The sequence below is a fragment of the Phlebotomus argentipes genome, unplaced genomic scaffold, assembly GCF_947086385.1.
Source record: "Phlebotomus argentipes unplaced genomic scaffold, Phlebotomus argentipes genome assembly contig_2, whole genome shotgun sequence".
Taxonomy (NCBI): Eukaryota; Metazoa; Arthropoda; class Insecta; order Diptera; family Psychodidae; genus Phlebotomus; species Phlebotomus argentipes.
In genome coordinates this window covers 3,829,853-3,850,453 of record NW_026776162.1, presented here as the reverse complement: position 1 = coordinate 3,850,453, position 20,601 = coordinate 3,829,853, and the positions used below count along the sequence as shown (strand labels likewise).

The window sequence follows — 20,601 nt, the reverse complement described above, 5'->3', positions numbered from 1 at the left end:
TACACGCATGAATAATGATTTTCGTTGGAATGAATTTTCCAACTACACCTTTTGCTAGTTGAAGGAACGGAAGCCTCCATTTGTGGAAATGTGTTTGGCAAAGAGTTGAATTTTCATGCGATATTTTGCATACAAAGTACATAATCCATAATCATACAGTTTTTTGCTGTTTGAGGTTTGGAAAATGGCAAAAATTTAATTAAATTTTTTCTCAGGGATGCTGAATATTGTTTGAAAACGTCCCGCAATTTTCACCATTTTCACCCAAAGTGAGTTTGTGACAAAAGTGTGCAATTAAAGCGGGCGGAACGGTGATGACGCCCGTGACACTTTTGGGGATGTCGCAGAACAAAAGAGACGCTCTCGGTGAGAACTGTCTGTGTGGCCTTTTGTTGTGCACAATCAAAGGGCCTGTGGGAGTCAAAGAAAACACCTTTCACTGCACGTGTCTCGTGCCAGGACCATAAATAATGTGCCCTTGAGGGTGGAATTGGATGGGGCCGAAGGATGTTCTGGGCAGTGGGATAAGGAGTGGGCTCTTCAGGTGCGATATTTTCTAATAATCGGTAAATTATGCGCGAAATGAAAAAGTGATGAGTGTGGGTGAATCCCACGATTGGTATTCTGTAGGTGACGCCCCGAACCAGGAAGTGGATGGGTGGGTATTTTCTAAGATATTTTAGAGATTAACGACAAATGCCACGGCAAAGAAGACACAGCGGTAAGATTGATGAACTGACGTGGGACAAGATTGAATGTGGAAGACACATCCTTTTGTGCGAGGCCGCTTTTTCTCTTCGCACAAAATTCATTTACTCCTTCGGCATTTATTGTATCCGATTTTTTATTTTGCCATCCTTCAACTCCTCTTCCCGTCTTCTGCCGGGAGAGCTTCTATCCCCCTCAGCTCGTCTCCCCGGTCAGCCCTTTTCTTGCTCTCCGGGGACCTGCGTGGGGCGGAGGGTGACGACGCACATCACCCCTTAAAGTTGTCACTTCTTTTCGTGGGGCTGCTCCTGTACATTATTTGATGGGGTTATTAAGAGCCGTCTCTGAGTGAATGAACACTTTCGCTCTGAGTGACAGACAGGGTGAAAAATAATAGGCAGCTGTGATTAAATTAAATTTGTACATTCAGCGGTTGATTTAGCTCTAATAACTGATCTCGCAGTTTTATCAACCCAACAACTCGCAGTCCATTATTGTGGCTCTCAATACTTTATCACCCACTTCCCGGCCGTCGCGTCAGTTGACGGCGAGAGTAGCACAATCCAAGGGGTGATAAAACGGTCAGAACTGGTGTATAGATCAGTAGAAGTTTATAGAAGTGATGAGTTTTGATTTTCTCGTTGTTGAAAACATGATTCTTAAAGTTGTCAGTTAGATTCCAATTCGTTTTTGGTTAGATTTCAGTTAGATTTTAGTTATTAGTTGATTTTAGTCTTGTTATAAACAATCAACGTAGTCTGAAATCCTGGGAAAGTGTTCAGGATTTTTCATGCACACTGTGGAAGTGTCAGGAAGTGGTGTACAGATTTTAGCCATATTATCTCCCCTTGGCACACTCCACAGATGGACGATAACTTCGACGATGGGATGCAAGGGGTGAAATATGCTCTACTTTTCGGATATACATATACTCCCTGATTGTTTGTTGTAATAAATGTGAAAGTCTCACTCCATTTAGCTCACTTCTGTCACATTTGAGTGAATGGAGTTGCACGAGCAAAAATGGCTGAGGTGACAAACTGCAGCCAGGATATTAAATTCCTGTCATGTTGCCGCCACCCACTGCCCACCCAATTGTTCTAAAATAGTGTGAACGGAGAAAGTTGACCAGAGCGATATAAAATCTATGAAATGACTCTCCTGTGGCTTTTGTAACTGAATAGAAGTGTGAAAGGGATTCACAACCGAGAAAGTGACTCACAAGCGGGTATTTTGTGGATTTGCGTCTCAATAGCAAAGTGTCCTTTTTATCATGACAACGAGATGAACCCGTGCGCAGTGCAAGCTAAATACAGGGGAAATGCATTTAATTCGCACTCCAATTGGCATACACAAAGTTCTGGGTTGATGTGAGGCATGTTATCTTATTCACTCTCCACAATGCTTCAGTCTCTCTCACCGTTTTGGAATTTTATCCACTCACGTGGAATTGTGACTACTTGATAAGCTCGACATTACAAGGTGAATGGAAAGGATATGTTAAGCTGCACTGACTCAAACTTTCTTGGCAGCTAACGTTCTGTTGAGTCCAAAGAACCCTTCTCAAGCTCAAAGTGACCGGTCAATTCATCGAAAATTGCAGGACAAAGCGCCAAAGAATGGGCCATTTCGGCTGGGATGGCAAATGATTTCAATGGAAATGCTATTTTATCCATTCATCACTCGCCCATTTAAGGCATCTGCCTGTTCAGCATCTGAATAAATTTACTTAGGACTGTGAGATGGGGCTGTGATTATGAAGAACACGCGTCATTTCAGCACTCTTCGCGAAGTCAACAATACTTGTGAGTAATTAATTCATGGGCACAGAATTTTTTAAGGTTGCGCTAATAACCTCCTAATTAATTGCGGCTCCATGCAAATTCATAGTGCGACCCTTGTTCCTCTGGTTACTTGGTTTTGTCGCTGTCCTATCTTCGTGTGAGCGTGAAATCAAGGTGTTTGTTGTTACATCTGAAATTGCATGTCCGAGAGTGCTGTTGATGTTAGGATTTGACTGGAAAAGCGCCACCCATCAGCACAGTTAACGCACAACTGTGATTGATGAATTGATGGATTTTTGATGACAATGTCCGGCAGTAATTGTAATAAATATTTGGGCACGACAAGCAGAAGCGATGCATATGTGATAATTACTTTGAAACATGTGACACTTCTGACTCAACACGTGACTGCTCGATTAGAAACACATTGTAATATCTTCCTTGAATTGTCAGTAAAATGAACAAAGACTGTTTTTCATAATCCGCCTACTGTGTTAGGAAAACATGTGACTAAAGGTTTTTGCACAGAATCTCTACAATATCTCATTTTTCTTTTAGACTACATGAAATTTCTCTTCTGTTTGGGACATTTCCAGTTTACAAGTTTCATTTATATAATACAATTGACATAAAGTTATTATATTAAATGGGTCAATTAGTATGAGTGTTTGCATGATTTAATTTTGTCGACCAACTTTTGCAGACATTCACTTTCTTTTGCTCGCAAAGAAACCCGGAAACGACCTGTGGCTTGAACACGAACTATCTATTTTCGCTGTACCTTCTTAGCCCCTTAATCTGCCCTACAAAATTATCTCTATAATTATCATATGTGGTGGCCATATAGAGTGTACAGGGAGGGGATGTCTCATTTGCGAACACCTGAGTGTTATTCTGTGATCAGAGGACTTTTCCGGCGTTGAAAATTTCCTCTCGTGTGCAGTCCTTATTTACCAACCACTGGAAAATCATCCAGAGGGACGTGGCGGTTGCACAGGAGGTACAGGAGCGAATTAAAGTAATGGCATTGTGTTGGAGGTGGGCTAAAAAAGTGGGACATCTCATTTCATACACCATCCATCCCACATGCACAGCTCCGGTGTTGGTAGTCAACTGCCATGTACGCCAAATATGCTATATTGTCGTACAAAGGTCGTGCAATATTTTATGTACAGTTTTCTCAGCTCTAAGAGTGCATGAGATTGGACGAGCGGAGTACAAACACAAAGTATACGACGAGTGAAAAGAATGAAACTTTTTCCCTCTCTCTCTCTCCACATCCCGGTTTTTCTGCCAAATGTAGGTCAACATTGGCAAAATTCTTACCCATGTCGATTACCACGGTTGCAGAGTGTGCGAAGAACGTAGAAAATAATTGCACTCGACGGTGGTTTGGGAATGTTTGGGGTGATTTAATTCGGTTCTGAGTACACTCTCATTGAAGTTCAAGTGGATGCTTGGCGAGATTAAACATACATATCGATGATTAAGGGTGTGAAGTGGAGAGTTTATTTTTATTTACATAATAAAATACCTTCATCAGTGTTGGGTATATAATGCAAACTCCCATTAAAGTTGTGTACTCGAGTGAGGATTCATGGTTGGTGAACTCTAAATTGGATCTGTTTCTGATTTTTCCTCTCCCATATACGAAAATTTAATTAAATTTATTACCAAAGTTTTTGGCACGTTCTAATGAACGTCCACTGAGTTAATTGAAATATGAAAGGTCTTTTTTTTGCTACAGCACTAACTTCTTGTTTTTCCTGCGACAAACAGTGATCCCTATATATTACTCCATCAGACAATATATTGCTTACTTTCCTGAAAGTTCCACAGCGCTTAAGGCTTCAAACAAAAAAAATTAATAGTCTTTTCTCATTATTCATAATTATCTCAACTCTGAGTTCATATTTTGACAATGTCTAAGTCTCCGTTCACCTTCATATATAGATTAACTTTACGACACTCTCTGAGGCGGAAAGAACCATGCACCGCCCGAGGAGCTTTAATGAGTGGCCCTTCGTGTGGGTTAAGAAAAGCACGGGACAAAGTAGATTTTCTTGTATACTAAATTTTCGTCAATTTTTTCTCGCCCGTACACATTCACCCAATTCCACCCACTCGACTGGTGAGATTTAGAGACGTTTTAATAGAATTTCTTCCATAGGAGGGCGGATTTTCGGCATCTCGGGGAGACGTATGAGAAATAAAGCCGAAAGGTGGTTTTATTACTCACAATTTCCCACCGACACAAATCACTGTCGACTGCCAATCCTTTTGATTGACAAAATTTCCACTCAGCGCCGTGGATTTTCGGGTGGTGGAAAAAGGGCCAATAGAGCATTTTTATGTCTTCACAGTTCAAGGGTGAACAGGGAATCCATTTAGTATCGCATTCGGATTATTTTGTGGGATTCTGTGTCATATCGCAAGTGCTTCACGACTTTATTCCTGGCGCTATACTTCAAAATGGTCTGCCATGTGACCGTCTTGAGAGCAATTCTTTGGGGACTCTCGACCATGCCCTAGCAACGGGTGAAATGAGCGAAAGACTACGGAGATATTGGGTACTTGGTCGGTGTGGGAGCTTCACTTGAAACACTCCTCATCCACTCTGCATATAGCCACCCATGCCACAGCGACTATCTCCAGATGAGGACTGTGGTATGAGATTTAAGCTCTTCAAACGAATGAACTCTCTGTACCGCCCATATCGCCTTGTATGCACATTTGAGTGGCTCTGTGGCGCTCACTTCTCATGAGCTGTCCCGCTTCCTGCCGTACATACGTACATATATGGACTAATCCTCTGCATATCTGCACCAGTGAACATGGGAGGCTCTCTCCACCTTTGTTCCCCGACAAAGACGGACTTTCATAGGATCCAAGGCTCAGGTGAAATGATCGTTTCATTAATTTCTCTCTCTGTGTGCACATTTGTCGGCGGTGCAAATGATTCGGCAGTTCATTCGCATGGCCAGACTTGTGGATTTCCGCAGGGAATAATTTATCTTTCTTATATACATTGATGAGATGAGTTTGTGTAAATTAGCACTCATCTCGTGTTATTAGAGTAAGAATTGACCATCCTTGTTCCCGCAGAAGTTCAATCGTTAAACTCATTGTGGTTTTGGGGTCAATTTTGATCTCATGAGAAGTGAAATGAATTTGTTCCGAAACACACGATTGAATTTATACTTTAATGATGTCACTAGCTATTATTGCTGTTAAATGTTTAAACTTCGGCTAATATAATGAATATCACATCACTTTGTTTAAAACTCCGGTTAAAATATAGAGATAACAAGTTTCTGGAGAGAAATTATCGCCATCACAACATTTATACAAAAAGACTTCGCAGAAAGTTCACGAAGCAACGTTGAGGAAAGGAATTCAAGTTTCCTCTGGAACTCGAAATGAGAAATGTGAGATTTCAATTGACTTACAATTGATTTCTGTATTAAAGCGAGGATGTGAATAAAAGTTTCCGGAGTCATGACTTGTCATGAAATTCTCTATGCACTTTGTTCGTACATACGTTCATACATATGTGCGTCTACGAACCACATGTAGATTTGTTCTCGACTGTACTCTGAATGAGATGGACGGACAAATTAATCGCAAACATTTGGCAGCACCATTGACGAACAGGAGTGTGAGAGATGGCTGCAATATCGTACATTCCGCATGACTTATGAGATGCACTCGACATATCACACACATTCTGAGGAGTGGTTGGGATGGTTTTGAAGTTCAGTATTGCTTCTGTTGGAAGATATATGCAGAATTCACCAATTACGACATATTTCACTCGCTTCGCAAGTTTATAATAATAGTTTTGACTGATATTAAATTCACTCCTTTCATTTGTCCTTATAATCACGCTCGTTGTGTGACATTTGATGTTGGTGACAGCTAAAATTTCATTTAATGCACACGCAATAGATTGATTCTTTCCACTTTGATTTACACAGCATGAGTCACACCAGATGCTACAATAATTCCACATTTTCTGGGACGTATATATTTGTACTTTAGCAGCACATAACCCGACTCACGGTGCGGAATAAATCACGAAGAGATTTGGGAAATTACTTTCATTCCGCCCGTCTGTTTTCTGTTGCTCGACCACAATTAATAGTGACAATATCGATATTTCTCCAAATATTGAACAAAGGGTGGAAGTCCAGCGAATTGAGGGGGGTTTGAGGTGACTCTGAGTGGAAGACGGCGGCTATTTTTGCTGGAGGAGAAGAATTCAGAAAATCTTCTGACAGTTATTTATTTGCACACGAGGCCTCGCTCTAGTTTTGCCGTCCAAATTGAAATGTTGGGTGTCTCAATTGATTAAAGGTACGAATTGACCACGATGAGGTGGAGCAGTGATATTGATTGGGCGGTGAATTGGTGAGGGGTGGATGGCTTAATTGAAAAATTAATCGATTCGACGCGGAGCGCCTGGAATCCCTCTCATATTCGCATATTACCCTGAGAATTGCGATTATCCGTGCATTAGCTGATCCCGAAATATTACATAGAGATTAACCCTGCGAGACCTTCCTCATCTCTCACTCCACTGTGGTGTGGCAAAGGAAAATTCTGCGATGAATTTTCCCTAAGATTTGTGTTTGGAATTTTCAGGAGCCATGTGAACAAATAAAGGAAGATCACATGAAAATCAACACTCTCTATTCGAGATTTATTACTCCATTAATATTATACGAAAAATTGATTGTGACGCGATCATCCTCTACACTCGGCGCTATATGTTGGAATTTTTATTAAAAAATTCTATTTATATGCAAAAGAGATGAAATTCGCTCAGAGTCTCTCTGCCTATGTATACAGAATGTTGTTTGACGAAATACTGTGGATAGAAAGGCTCTCAGGGATAGAAATTGTCGCTGTAATTTCTGCAATTTCCAATGCCACCCTTATAAAATATTAGCTAATAAAGCAATTACCTCCCGTCAATGTAGCCGTGGAGGGATATCCATCATCGTGTGCATGATACTTTAATGAAGTGAAAATTTCGTGTCCAAAATTGATTTTCACGGGGAAGCCAATCGAATATCAGTTATGCAGTGTGAGGGATTATCTACAGAATGCACACATTCATGGTACATCCTGTTGTGCAGACATTTTACCTCATTTTCAATTATTTTCCACCCAAAATATGAAACACATTTTTACAGCAGCACTCACATCAATTTTCATGTCGTCAATTGCTATTTTCCTGCGGATTATTTTGGGATTCACATTTAATCACTCCTCATCCTCTCTTCTGATCTTTTTGTGCAGTTCATTTTTCCACGTTGTAGTGTGATATATTCAACTATTATTTAAATTAAACTATGTGGTAGAAATTTGACATCAACAGGGTTGTAGCTGTAGTCCAGAGGCGATGGATGTCGACACGATGTCATATGTCTCACAATGTTCATTCTGCATCAAGGGGAAAGTCACTAGCCGATTTTTGAGGGATCCTTATGATCACAAGCAAATCAAAGAATCAAAATTTTCTATTAAAGGATTCAAAAAATAATTCTTTTACTAAAAATTGAATATTTTTGGCAAAATATTTAAATAAACTTAAATTTTGATTAAATATTCAGAAAAAAGACGACTTTCAAAAAATCATTGAATTTTTTTTGCAATAATCAAAATTTGAATAAAAATCAGGAAAAATCAAAAAAATTATGGAATAATCACAAAGTTGCAAGTGACTTTCCCCTTGTTCTCTATACATATCAACTACATATCGTCTCACGATTGTAGCTACAACTTTAGGAATTCATTAAAATATCCATAAAGGAGACGGGATGCGATTTGTGATAAACTATTCTATTGTCTCGGCAGTGGCGTCCGATTCCGACGCTTCTGTAGTCGGGGGTCCCAATCCAAATCCCCAACCTTGGATACCAGTCGTGGCGTATTTGGAGCCTCTGCCGAGACCCAAGGCACCAAGTATGTTTTCTCTTCTATTGTATTTTTGAAAGGCGCAGATTTGAAGCCATGATGCAAAATCTTGTAGTATGTTTCCACGACACCCACTGCTGTGTTTATTTTCTTTCATAGTTGATTTTTTTCGCCTCAGCACTCCCTCTATACTATCACTGCGATATTCTGTCAATAAATATGTCTGTAGATGAGTTCTGTGTCGAAAATAGATTGTGTGAATATTTTGATTTGGTTTTTTCCGCCAGCGACGTCATTATTTTTTCTCCAGTCTTCTCTCGACATCTTTTCGCTCTGAATTCATTGGTTGACTTCATGAGCTTTCTCTACGGGATAGAGGAAGTAACTTGAGAAGTCAGTCACTTTGAGAGAACTTGCGATGCTCGAGATTGTTTTTAATTAACATTTAATGAATATCCATTTCAAGAAAAAAAAGTCGCTGAAGAGATTCCTCGCTTTTATTGTATATTTTTTAAAATTATGTCTGACAGTTTCTCAAAGTGTGGGATTTACTCTCTTTGTGCATGTCAAGAAGTTACTCGGTGTTCTTTTACCATTTGCAAGTAGATACGAGGCTCTACCTCATGGGAAAACAATTACACCCATGAGTAATTAATGTCTGTATCTTAAGTAATAATAGAGATTAGTAGCTTATTGTCGTAAATGAAACCATGGTAGAGATCCCACCTAAAGGATTTCATCTTTAATTACAATCCAGCATCCCATTGTGGGGCACTTTCTTCCACAAATTTCGTGTCACTGCTCTTGAGAGCATATTTGACACAGTTTTTGAATGGCATTATGTACAGCACGCCGTAGTTAGTTTTACGATTCTGCACGAGGAATCGTAAACATTATGCCTTTCACCCACAGATGAACTGCAATATTAAAATGTGCGTTTACTATCCTCACCAAGTTATCCAGTAATTTTGACATAATTTATCGTAAATGTAGTAAACAGAAAAACATTGAAGATGACACTGAAACTGACATATTCTTGTCTCTTCTCTTGCAGAATGTGATCAAACTTATGTCTCGCGTTCAGGAGGACCGACTAATGGAACATTTACTGCACCAATGCTCATCAATCCCACGAATCATTCTAGACAGTGTCTCTACATCTTCTTAGCGGGTCCTGGACAGCGTGTCGAAGTAGTTTTCACGTCATTCAATTTGCGGGGAAACCCACCAGAGTAAGAAGACCCTTCGCTTTCTCTCATTTCCTTTTGCCATATCTTGTGCCGAAGTGCCAGGCAATTGTCGTGATTAGAAAGTGCGGTTGTGGATTTTCCATTTGAGGATTAAAATTTCGATTACCGTCTGACTCGTGAATGGAATTAAACTCTCAACACAGGCAGGAAATATGAAATTGTGGCCAGAGAGAAGCTCCTGGGCGGGGGGCGGAGAGTACCTTTCCCCTTCCGATCCCGCGGAAATACCAAATGATTAGGCAGGCGAAAATGGGGGTGGATAAAAAGTGCTGATACCACCTATAATTAATGTCGCATAATTAATAAATACCACCCAGCACGCAATCTATTTGGTGCTGAGGCATTAAAAGTAATTGAGGTGGAATGGGGAGAGACAGAGGCTCATTATGGGGTGAAAAACCAATGTGGAACCTCTAAAATTAAGCCATCACGAGCAGATCACTGGGTTTTTCTCTGGCGCTTGACGTGAATGGTTAGTCACAATTTGACGCTGACCACAGAGTTCATTAATAAGTAATCGGCATATGTGGTAATTAAATTTCATATTTGATCATACGCCAGTGGTTAAAAGTTATGCTCCGTTTGCCTGGCGTGGGGAATAAATGATTTGGCTCAAATGGAGCTGAAGATGGAAAAGGTGAAAGGCGTCTGGGTGTATTGAGAGAAGAGCCTGAAGGAGCATTAATCATCCGATGACTCCATTACCGGGAGAACACATAAACGCAGACACGAGCTGGCTTTTTTCACCTGAAGGCAATCGATTGTACGGGCAAAAAGTTATCTCAACTTCCACGAGTCGTGAATGCAAAAAGCGAGCTTTTGTCCTGCACTCAATAAGGACTTCCCTCATCTCGTTTAGCTCTTGAAGTGAATTTTAAAATTAATTACTAATTATGCCTTTTTCGCATCTTCCAGTGGGGCCGCCGTCGGAGAGTTACCAGCGTAAGTATTTCTGCATTGTTCTCTTCCGTTGGTGTTGTGGGTGAAGAAGCTCAAGGGTTGGTTGGTTGGCGCGTGTACTGAAAGCTTAAATAGCTGGGTGGATTTTCGACAACCCCATTTTTAAAGTTAGTCTTAAAGTGTAATAGCGCAACACCATCAGAATTTCTATTATCCACACTCTCTCTCTTCGGCAACATCGTTTCAATGTGTGAATTAAATTTGTTATGGCAGAAATTAAGTCCTATTCACAAAAGCTCTGAAGTGCCAGAGTTGCTAAGTGCATCGCCGAAGGGATACTGGGCTTTTTCCACTCGGTGGAACAGAATTCGCGTGCAACGGAGGAGAACCACCCTCAAAGTGAAATGGGTATGCATAAGAAATTCTCCCCGACGTAGTTAAAACCACAACAAAGGCCTCTAATGACAAAATGTTTGTACATTCAAATTTACATTCACAACCACTGTACATTATCACAAATGGAGGTGAAATGGAGGTACAAATATCTAAAGTGGGAGCTTTTTCTCTCTCTCTTCTTTTTGCTTCTTTTTCGTTTCTGTAATTCTGCCTGAGAATGAGTATGAGAGGAGAATTTCTCGTGAAGAATAAGATAAATGGTAAAGATATTCAAGCAACATTAAGTGAAATGATATCCTTTAAAATTACATCATTTTTTTGTCTGAAAAAAAGAGTAGATGTTTATTATGCAATGACATTTATATAAAATGAGTTATAAAAAGCTTTCTTGTAATATCAATTTATCAGTTTGTACCTTTAAAATGATTTATTACATCATCTACTTTCTGCGGTAAATCACTCTATTCTAACCTGAACTTTAATACTTCAAGGTGATGTTTTTCAATCTGATGCAGATGAGAAATTTCTCAGAATACACCGCAAATACCAAAACCGGGGTTGAAATGCATTGGGCTAATTGACTGCGTATCTGCAATGCAATGGAGAGATATTCAGTGGAAAACAGCGACAATGCGGTATCTCGATTGAAATCAATTACAATACTCATCTCGCGTGGAGTACCTAGATTGCAAAAAAAAAAATAGTATGAAAATCCCGCGCCAGACCACAGAGAGTTGGGCTCTTCTGATGATTTTTAATTGTATTTATTTCCTCATTCGCATCAGATTGCATTCGCGCGGCGATGGTGGAGTGAGTGGAATGCAATGAGAGGAAAATGGAATATGAATTGAAATTATCTGATGGTGTGAGTGTCTAATTCCCTCGGTGGGACAGTCGGGGTGGCTTTTTTGTTGCATCCTACAATGGTGTGCGGTTGGAAAACAGACTGGGCAACTTTATCTCCACCTCTTCCGTGCTTGCAGCTGCGGCTCCGAGTATATGGACGTGTATGCGGAGGTGCAGTCATCGGATCCAGCTGATTTGATCAACTCTCCCTTCGGCGGTCGCTTCTGTGGTCCCATCCCGCCTCGTCGCCGCATTTCGCTGTATCGTGCTATAGCTTTATCGTTTTTTACCAGTAAGAACATGACCACTCCGGATGTGTTCGGGGGTCGCTACAGTTTCATCAATGAATGTAAGTTTTCCAGTCATTTCTCCCTGTCGCATTTGCTAACATTATCTCCGCCTGAAATTGCTTCGCATGATGCTGCAAGAAGTTTCTAATACAAAAATCAAATCAAATGTGATGTGAACTTTTCCTCTTCACCAGCGGAATTCGAAGTCGGTCAGCCTGTCATTGGATCCCCCTGCTCGTACATCGTCAACATTTCCCAGAATCGTACAGGATCGATAATTTCACCCACTTATCCAGGTGCCTATCCCAAAGATATGTCTTGCACTTATCAATTTATCGGTAAACACAATCAGCGTGTGCGACTGGAGTTTCGTGATTTTGATCTCTTCTTCGGTGGACCACAGTAAGTTCGCACATTCAATCACTTCCACTGCATTGAACACCATGAAAACTTCCCTTTCGCCCCTCCTGTTGCATGGAGATTTAATGGAGCAAGCTGAGATAAACGTCACAAATTTCTATTGAAATTGCATACTGAAAAATGTGAAAGCATAAGGAAGATATTTGCTTATGCTGGCAATAAAAAGGAAAGTCAATAAATGTGCTCTAAATTCAATCTCCAATTAGATCCCAAAATTACTTCCTTCGCCAGCAGTTTGATATAATTCCTAGATAAATATATTTATTGCTCTTCTCTGCTTGTTTTCCCTTGCAGTTGTCCATTTGATTTTGTGAAAGTGTACGACGGCATAGACAACACTTCAGCTCTTGTGGGCACTTACTGTGGCCAGCAGAGGAATCTCGTGCTGTATTCTAGTGAATCGAATCTCTTTGTGCATTTCTACACACTCCAACGAACGGCCAATACACAGAATCGTGGCTTCAAAGGAATTTTCGAATTTAGCGAAAGTTTTGTTAAATTAGATTTTATACGTGAGTAATTAACTGGGTCACTCCCTGTCGTTTAGCGAAAGGGTGTGTGTGTGTTTTTCTGATTGCTGCTAATGTGCGAAATCATTTGATGTCTCGCCCACAGGTGAAAACGATGGTGAACACATTCGCGGGTCAGAGTGTGATCAGAAGATTCTGTCGAGAAAGGAATCATCAGGGTTTGTCTACTCGCCCAATTATCCATACCCATTTATTCCGAAAGTAGTTTGTAGGTGAGTTACTGCTACATCATAACCAGACGTATGGCACTGCAATTGTGTGTCCATTGGCCCCATAAAGTGCCCCAAAGAGTAATTGCTCATCCTGAATAATTGTATTGGTTTGCAATGTCTGGCGCTGTGCCAGCAAATGTATAGTCGGAATGGCTCAAATTTTACACCCATTTTCGATTCTCAAGTCTCTGTTGCTAATGTGATTTTCCACATTTAATTGATGCAATTGCAGGCTATAAATTAATTTCAGCAGCAACACTGACGCGAGTGTACTTAATATTTTTCCTCACTCTTGCAGATATTTCATTTATGGTATGCAAGATGCACAAAATTTGGAGCGAGTTAAACTCGAATTCTCCATATTTGAGATACCGAAAGTGGAGCAGAAAGACAAGAGCGAGTAAGTATTTTTCTCTGGTTGCTTTGGGGGATGAAAGAAAGTGTAGAAAGTAAAATATCTATTGCGAGCTGCTTTTGATGTTCCATCCATTTCAATACCATCACTTAATCTCCAAAGTTTTATACCATTGAGTATCGAATGAAGAGCAGAGTGTATTGAAATTTCCGAGAAGGAATTTCGAAAAACAATTCGTGATACGAGCAAAACGACAGCATAAAGTATAATTTGTGTTTATTGTTCATGAGAAATTGCTGAAATCACCACGTAAAAGTGTAAAAGTATCTGCCTTTGATCTCCTCACGAGCGAATCCCATCACTGAAGTCTGCGCTCACAGCCAAGAAAGCTCTTTTCGACACACTTTCCTCAGAGAGAAAGAGGGAACGAAAATGAAAACAGTTCGGATAGAAATTCTCGAGATGCATTCTCAGCGTGTGAAGAATGTGTGACGGAAACGCTTGTTGTTTCTGCGATGGATGATCATGACTGTGAAAACTTCCTGTGTTGACGAAAATATTCAGTCTGTCAGACATTTGGCAGTGAAATTTGCTTCATTTTCATGGACATTAATTCGAGTGGATATTTTCTCACAAATTGAGTGTGAAAATGTTAGAGTTGGACGCAAAAGTTTGTAGTATTGAGCTGATTAAGCTCATTTGTGAAGAGAAACAGAAGGTGTAGTGTGAAATAACGACTGAAATAGTTTCTTTCTTTTAATTTCGACATTGATATGTAACTATATGTCGATTGTATCTAGAGCTTTTGAGACATCAGCTCTATTAACTGTTCCACAGTCAAATCGAACTGGCAGCAATGCTAAAGTTTTCCTAAAGGAAGAATTCGTATCGCAGAGTCCGGATGCTTAGCGAGTGGCCCAGACAGAATGTTTATTCAGTCGCTGTGACTGCGACTGCCGAAATGTTTGAAAAGTGTCTGAGTGGGAATGTTATTACAAATTTTCAAGAGTGCCATAAATGCGGCTGACGATGGTGGAATGGAAGCAATAATAGACACTATATGTATGTTTGTGCTCTGAGAGGCACCGGATGATTTGGTTTGATTGCCAAATGCCAATTGAAATCATTTCACGCCACCCAATCATTCAATTTACGATGCCGTCGTTACACATGTGCGTGCTCTCAATTGTTCCAATTCCTTGGGCCACCCGTGAGGCGGAAGGAATGATGGGGAAAGGTCATGTGGAGTGGTGGTCTTGAGGAGGAACCGCTCGGGCGTGCGGTGTGTTTGTTTTAAACTCTCAAGCACTGCCATTATCCATTTGCCTAATGACCCAGTTGATGGACTTGATTATTTCTAACAATTTCATTTGCCATTAATTGATACAATAGTGGCAATAATCCTAATTGACTCCAAGTGTTTTCAAGATGTCGCCTCCGGGCGGGCATTTGGAAAATTACGGTGACCATCATTTTGTGGGGCATCGCGAGTGTCCGCATGATTGAACAATGGTTTTCATCCACAATATCTCCCTGCAATAGTTTCCATTTTGAGCAGCTTTGGCGGGGTTGGTGGCAAACTAATTACTAAGTTTCCTTCGGAAATTACTTCTTTGATATTTTACGAGGTGTCTTGGACGAGGCTGGATGTCGAGGTGAGAAGAATTCTCGTGAATGGTTGAAGAGTACTTTACTAAATTGCAATTAAAAATTTATAAATTGTTTCAAAAGTCCAGGCACTGTTTGTCAGATGAAACTTTCTCGGCTCCTCACCAACTTTAGTCACATCATGGTCGATGGGGCGGAAGTTTTCTTGTCTTTGGCAATACTATATCTGGAAGGGTATTCCCGACAGGGCGATAGGGTTCCCCAGGGATGCAATACACTCTCGAGAGATGTAATTGATTTCTTGACTCACCGACCATTCTCACTCTGCCTTGCAGATCGAATTGCACAGATGGATACTTGAAGATTTACCTGAAGGGCCAAGAGACCACAGACAGTTATGATAAGTTCGACCATGAGCTCTGCGGCAGCGAAATTCCGCCGCCGGTCGTGAGCGATGGACCGCGCCTCGTGATGGTGTTCAGTTCTGGGGAGCTTCAGGGGCGTGGCTTCAAGGCGAAGTACTCCTTTGAGACGGAGTACAAGATTCCAGGAACAGCAGCACCTGATGGAACATGCAGCTTCACATATCGCAGCACATCACGCAAGAAGGGCGAATTCAACAGTCCGCGCTACCCTTCAAATTACCCCTCGGAAACCAATTGTTCCTATCTCTTCCTCGCTACGCCCAACGAGCAAGTCACCATCGTATTCGACAACTTTAAAGTGAAGGCAGACAACGCTAATACTACAGGAGGAGCTTATGGGTGAGTAATCTGCTTGATTGATCTGACGTCGAACAGGTTAAATCCTTAAGACTATTACCGATATGATAGATACATCAAATGCCACACGTTTATGATTTTTGCATGCGATACCAAACGAATGCGAGGAGGATGAAACATGAAAAGGATCCTTCATCACGACGATAGTACGATATCGTGCAAAATATACTTTGTGTGTTTCCAAAATAGGCAAAATTGGAAATTGATTTGACTTGTTTGCACTGTGCCAACAAAGAAGAATGATTCTGTGGGTGGGAAAACTCTATAAGCCATGTGTTTTCTCATGCAACTTTAGCGTATTTTGCAGTAATATGAAGTTCGCGTTCTTACTGGCATTAGTTTCGCGCCATAATTAACCCCCTCTAAGCCATCTGATGCCTCATCATCCAAAAGCAATTTCACCGCATCATTGAACCGCCAGCCAAGGCCCATCACTATATTGCCGGAAGTGAAATTAAGGTTTGCTCTCCTGAGCACAAAACAGCGCCACAGTTCTTTCATTGCCTTGGCACTGGGAGAGCTTTTCCTCATTAGACACTCGCTCGCAAAATAAGCTCAATGTGGTGAAAATCTATACGAACGGATTTATAACCGGAGGTATTTTGCTCTGTTCTTCCTTGGTGGAATAGCAAGAGTCAGTATTTTATTGCATCATCCAAACTTTCAGGCAAAATTCCACGAATTTTGGACAATTACTAAATATACATATAGTATAGTGAGTTTGTTTTAATGAGAAATTCAATATTAATTCAATGGCATACATTACTCAAAAATTATCCTCTCATTTTGTAGACGAGATGGCTGTGAAATTGCAAAATTTACACAAGAAATCCCCTGTTTATCGAAGACTTGGCAACTTTGTCAGTTCCCTCAATATGTCCTCACGAGGAAAATTTAATTGCTGCTAATTCCCGTGAATTCCTAGACACTCAATAATTCACTTGAGTGATTCAATGAGGACCTTCTCAAGCTTATCATCTGCCCCCGACTCATGATCGAAATGTATCAATTTGAATTTCAATTTGTGTGAAAGTTTGAGAGCCTTTGAGCTGCTAACCAGAAAATTATCATACATATGAAGATGGTGGTGCCCAGCAAAGTTTCTAATTGAGTTTGTATGGGATACTCTCTGGTGCTTTCAGCATCAATGTGTGCCTCGAGGATTGGCTAGAGATGTACGTGGTTTACCGCGACGGCAGCGACCGCTTCCTGGGCAGATACTGCAGTCTCACGGCTCCTGGGCCAGTGGAGAGTCCACGTGGTGCCGTGGGCATTCGAGTCTTCCTACACACGGATCAGGAGAATGTCGCGAGTGGCTTCAAGGCGCGCTACATTTTCGAGGCAGCCAAGTCTGTCTTCGGGGATTGCGGCGGAAACTACACGGGTCTCGATTCGGGTGTCATCACGTCGCCCAATTTTCCGGCAAACTACCACGGACCGGGCAAGGGTTTGGCCTCCAGGGCCTGCAATTGGTACATCACAGCACGCATTGGCTACAAGATTTTGCTCAACTTTGAGATCTTCTCCGTCGAAGGAGATCCCGCTGGTGAGTGACTCTGTGCAAATTGCCCAAGACGCGTGATTCCACGCTGGAACTCTTGCAGGTCGCGGTTGTCCGGCTGCTGTGGTGCGCATGTGGACCTTCCCCGAATCCGATGCTGCCCCTCAAGAGATCTGTGGCGAGAAGGGATCAGATCCGTGGCACTACACCTCCCAGGGTCAAACAGCAAGAGTCAGTTTCACAACCACCGATAAGACTATCGGTGCACAGGTAATTGGAGCCACTCTGCCTGCCTAACACGCTCTAAATGCTCCTCCTCTCTCGCAGGGCTTCCGAATTGTTTGGACTGAAGTACAAGACACTGGCCCAGGGCCACCATCGAGCATAGCTAACATGTGCGAGTCCACATATCACTTCCAGTGTGAGCATTCAAGCTATTGCATCGCAGAGAAGCTGCGCTGCGACGGCGTGAAGAACTGTGGACCCGGCGATGATTCCGATGAAATGCATTGTGAGTCGTGAGTGAGTCGAACGGTTCAGTTCATTTTTTATTCTTTCGTACTTTACGTTAAGTCCCCAACCCACACTTTCAGTTAAATGGCAAATTCTATGAATATTAATTTCCAATTTTACAGTTGAGTTTACCATATTCTCTCTTTTTTTTGTGTAATTATTAATGTTCTTTTTTTCAATGTCCTTGTTTTTTGCATAACCCAATTTTTTTAATTTGCGTTATTTCATGAGTGAATGCGAATTTAGTGATAAGGATTTTACATATATGAAATTGATATTTCTATACCCAAAAAAATGATAGGTGATTAGACAGAAACCATAAAGAAACTGTGAAAGATGATCACAACAGACGTCCAATTTTTCAAAGTACTAAACCTATATTTGTTTTATGGAAAGAACTCTTGCCAGCACGAAGCACGTTTATATTTTTTCAGTGTTTCCTCCCTTTCTCTTCTTCATCTTTCTCTTGTGCAAAATCTTATTATTTCACAACTGTGATTAACGACAGAACATGTATTTTCCATACTGAAAACTCTTTTGCAAGGGGAAGAAATCAGAGTGTCAATTGCAAAATATAATTAATAATTTTGTGATGATTTTAAGCACCAAATCAAGCCATAACTCTGGATTTTCTATATAGCATATAAGAATTAATTCTCTTGAAAATTGAACTGAATCGATATAATATTAGTGACGAGCAAATCAAAATATATCGTGAAGCCTTTGATCTTCCCCATTTCGAGAACATCTTTCTTCTTTTATCTCTCTATCGATTGAAATTGAAAGCTTTCTCTCGTGAGAAAGGAGAAAGTAAAGCATGATGTGGAGAATTTTGTATTTTTAGCTCCATCTGAAATAGAAGTCATGTGATATGAAAATTGCAAATTTGTATGCTTTCAACTCCCTTGTGGAGTTTGTTAATATATAGAGAGAGAGAGAGGCAAATCATTATTTCAGGACATGAAAAAGCTGAACTATTAGCACGAAATGGACTTTCTTCTGAGTTTACACTTATTTCCGTCTTTTCTTTCTCTTCTCTTTCTTACTCTTTGACGTGACCAGGTGGAGAAAGTGGCGTACAATTGCCTCCAAATCAACTCCTGGTGTTCACGTTGTGGGCCAGTGTCTCAATCTCCGCACTCCTTTTCTAACAATGCCATCCCCCGAATATACAGCGACAGATGAAATAACATGCTCACCAACAAATCTTACATTTCCTTCTCTCACTCTCTTTTTTTCTGTTGTTATGTGTTTTGTCAAAACTTCTATGATTTGGCTGTGAGATTTAGATGCAAAAGAAATCCAACATTTTTCCCTTCTCATAACTCTCTTTTGCCATGAAGTAACTTTTGTCAAGCAGTTTCCAATAATGCGAAAGTTCATCATGTTGAAAAGCAACACAAAACATCCCTTTGCTCAATCCAAAGTCCCAAAAATCCAATTATTTCCCTGCCTCGAGAGTAGTTTGATTGCCAAAAGAAAATTGATTATGGTGAATTTTAACGTATTTTCCACCCATCATTTGAAGTCCTCCTCCCCACATCAGCAAACGAATTCCAAATAAATATGAAATAAACCACTGTGCATGCTAGTGACCAGTTTGATGAGAGAAAAACTGTTTCTTTATTGACACGTGAGTTTCCATTTCCTTCTCTAATTATCATAAAACAGTTTATATCACACACTTGAGTAGCCAAGAAAGAAGATTGTGTAGTGTGAAGCACTTTGATCTCTGCCGAAAGTACACAAAAATTCCTCGCCACATTCTCATATCAACACCACACCGTACAATGCAGACACACGAACAGAATTCGCACAACAATCTCTAGGGTAGAAAAGCATGATCGTCGCTTAAATATTTTCTATGATTTCTGCACATAGTGTCATCGCAATCATACAGAGGAAATATTGTCAATATATTCACGTCTTATCTCATTTTATTAACACACAAAAAAAGAGAGCACATAATATCTGTTAGTGCAAGATGAATGCAGTAAACGCAGTGATTTTTCTTTAATTCATTATCTCACCAACAAATACTCCTATGGAAGATATCACTCAAATTTGACATGAGACACAGAGCACAGAGTCACGATAACACGATACATTTTGATTGAGAAGATGCGAAAATTACGAGCAATCACCACTTTTCCCACATGTTCTCTATAACAAGAAAACTATAGAAGGCGGGCTTTGGTGGCAAATGTACCTCAATCTCTTTTGTTTAACATTTAAAGGCATGTTCGCGGCACCAGACGAGGATCACGGCGTCCTGATCATAACGTCCATAGCCGCAGGCTCGTTCCTAATCTGTCTCCTATGCACGCTGTGTCATCGAAGAAGAAAACGTCGACATCTTCCGCATTTGGGCCTGCATAGGAATGCCGCGCATTACGACTCAACAACCAGTGCCACAGGTGAGTGTGTCTGTCTCTGGATCAGTGGCTTCCCCTCAGCTGGCCGGACTTTCACTTTCGCTTCCTTTAAGTGATATTATTTGGCACGCTATCGCGAATGTGGCCGGGAAACCACTGATCTGGAGAGGACGAGTTGGGCGGGGGATTCAGGAGTAGAATTACTGTAG

The 20,601-nt window shown here is 40.8% G+C and overlaps 1 protein-coding gene across 11 annotated transcripts in view; it reads left to right on the top strand.

Annotated features, from left to right (window-relative positions):
* LOC132265421 (cubilin) overlaps positions 1–20,601 on the top strand; it is a 60,654-nt gene that overhangs the window by 36,856 nt on the left and 3,197 nt on the right. For 4 of the 11 annotated variants that reach the window (XM_059766079.1, XM_059766080.1, XM_059766077.1 and 1 more), the window contains exons 5-17: positions 8,355–8,462; positions 9,469–9,646; positions 10,580–10,606; positions 11,944–12,155; positions 12,291–12,498; positions 12,811–13,028; positions 13,132–13,258; positions 13,557–13,658; positions 15,557–15,985; positions 17,146–17,549; positions 17,608–17,774; positions 17,832–18,015; positions 20,255–20,434. In XM_059766079.1, coding sequence (XP_059622062.1) covers positions 8,355–8,462; positions 9,469–9,646; positions 10,580–10,606; positions 11,944–12,155; positions 12,291–12,498; positions 12,811–13,028; positions 13,132–13,258; positions 13,557–13,658; positions 15,557–15,985; positions 17,146–17,549; positions 17,608–17,774; positions 17,832–18,015; positions 20,255–20,434 — 2,544 coding nt within the window. Of the gene's footprint in view, positions 1–8,354; positions 8,463–9,468; positions 9,647–10,579; positions 10,607–11,943; positions 12,156–12,290; positions 12,499–12,810; positions 13,029–13,131; positions 13,259–13,556; positions 13,659–15,556; positions 15,986–17,145; positions 17,550–17,607; positions 17,775–17,831; positions 18,027–19,079; positions 20,211–20,254; positions 20,435–20,601 lie in introns of those variants that run through there. The other 7 variants (XM_059766084.1, XM_059766083.1, XM_059766082.1 and 4 more) reach the window with 5 other exon arrangements.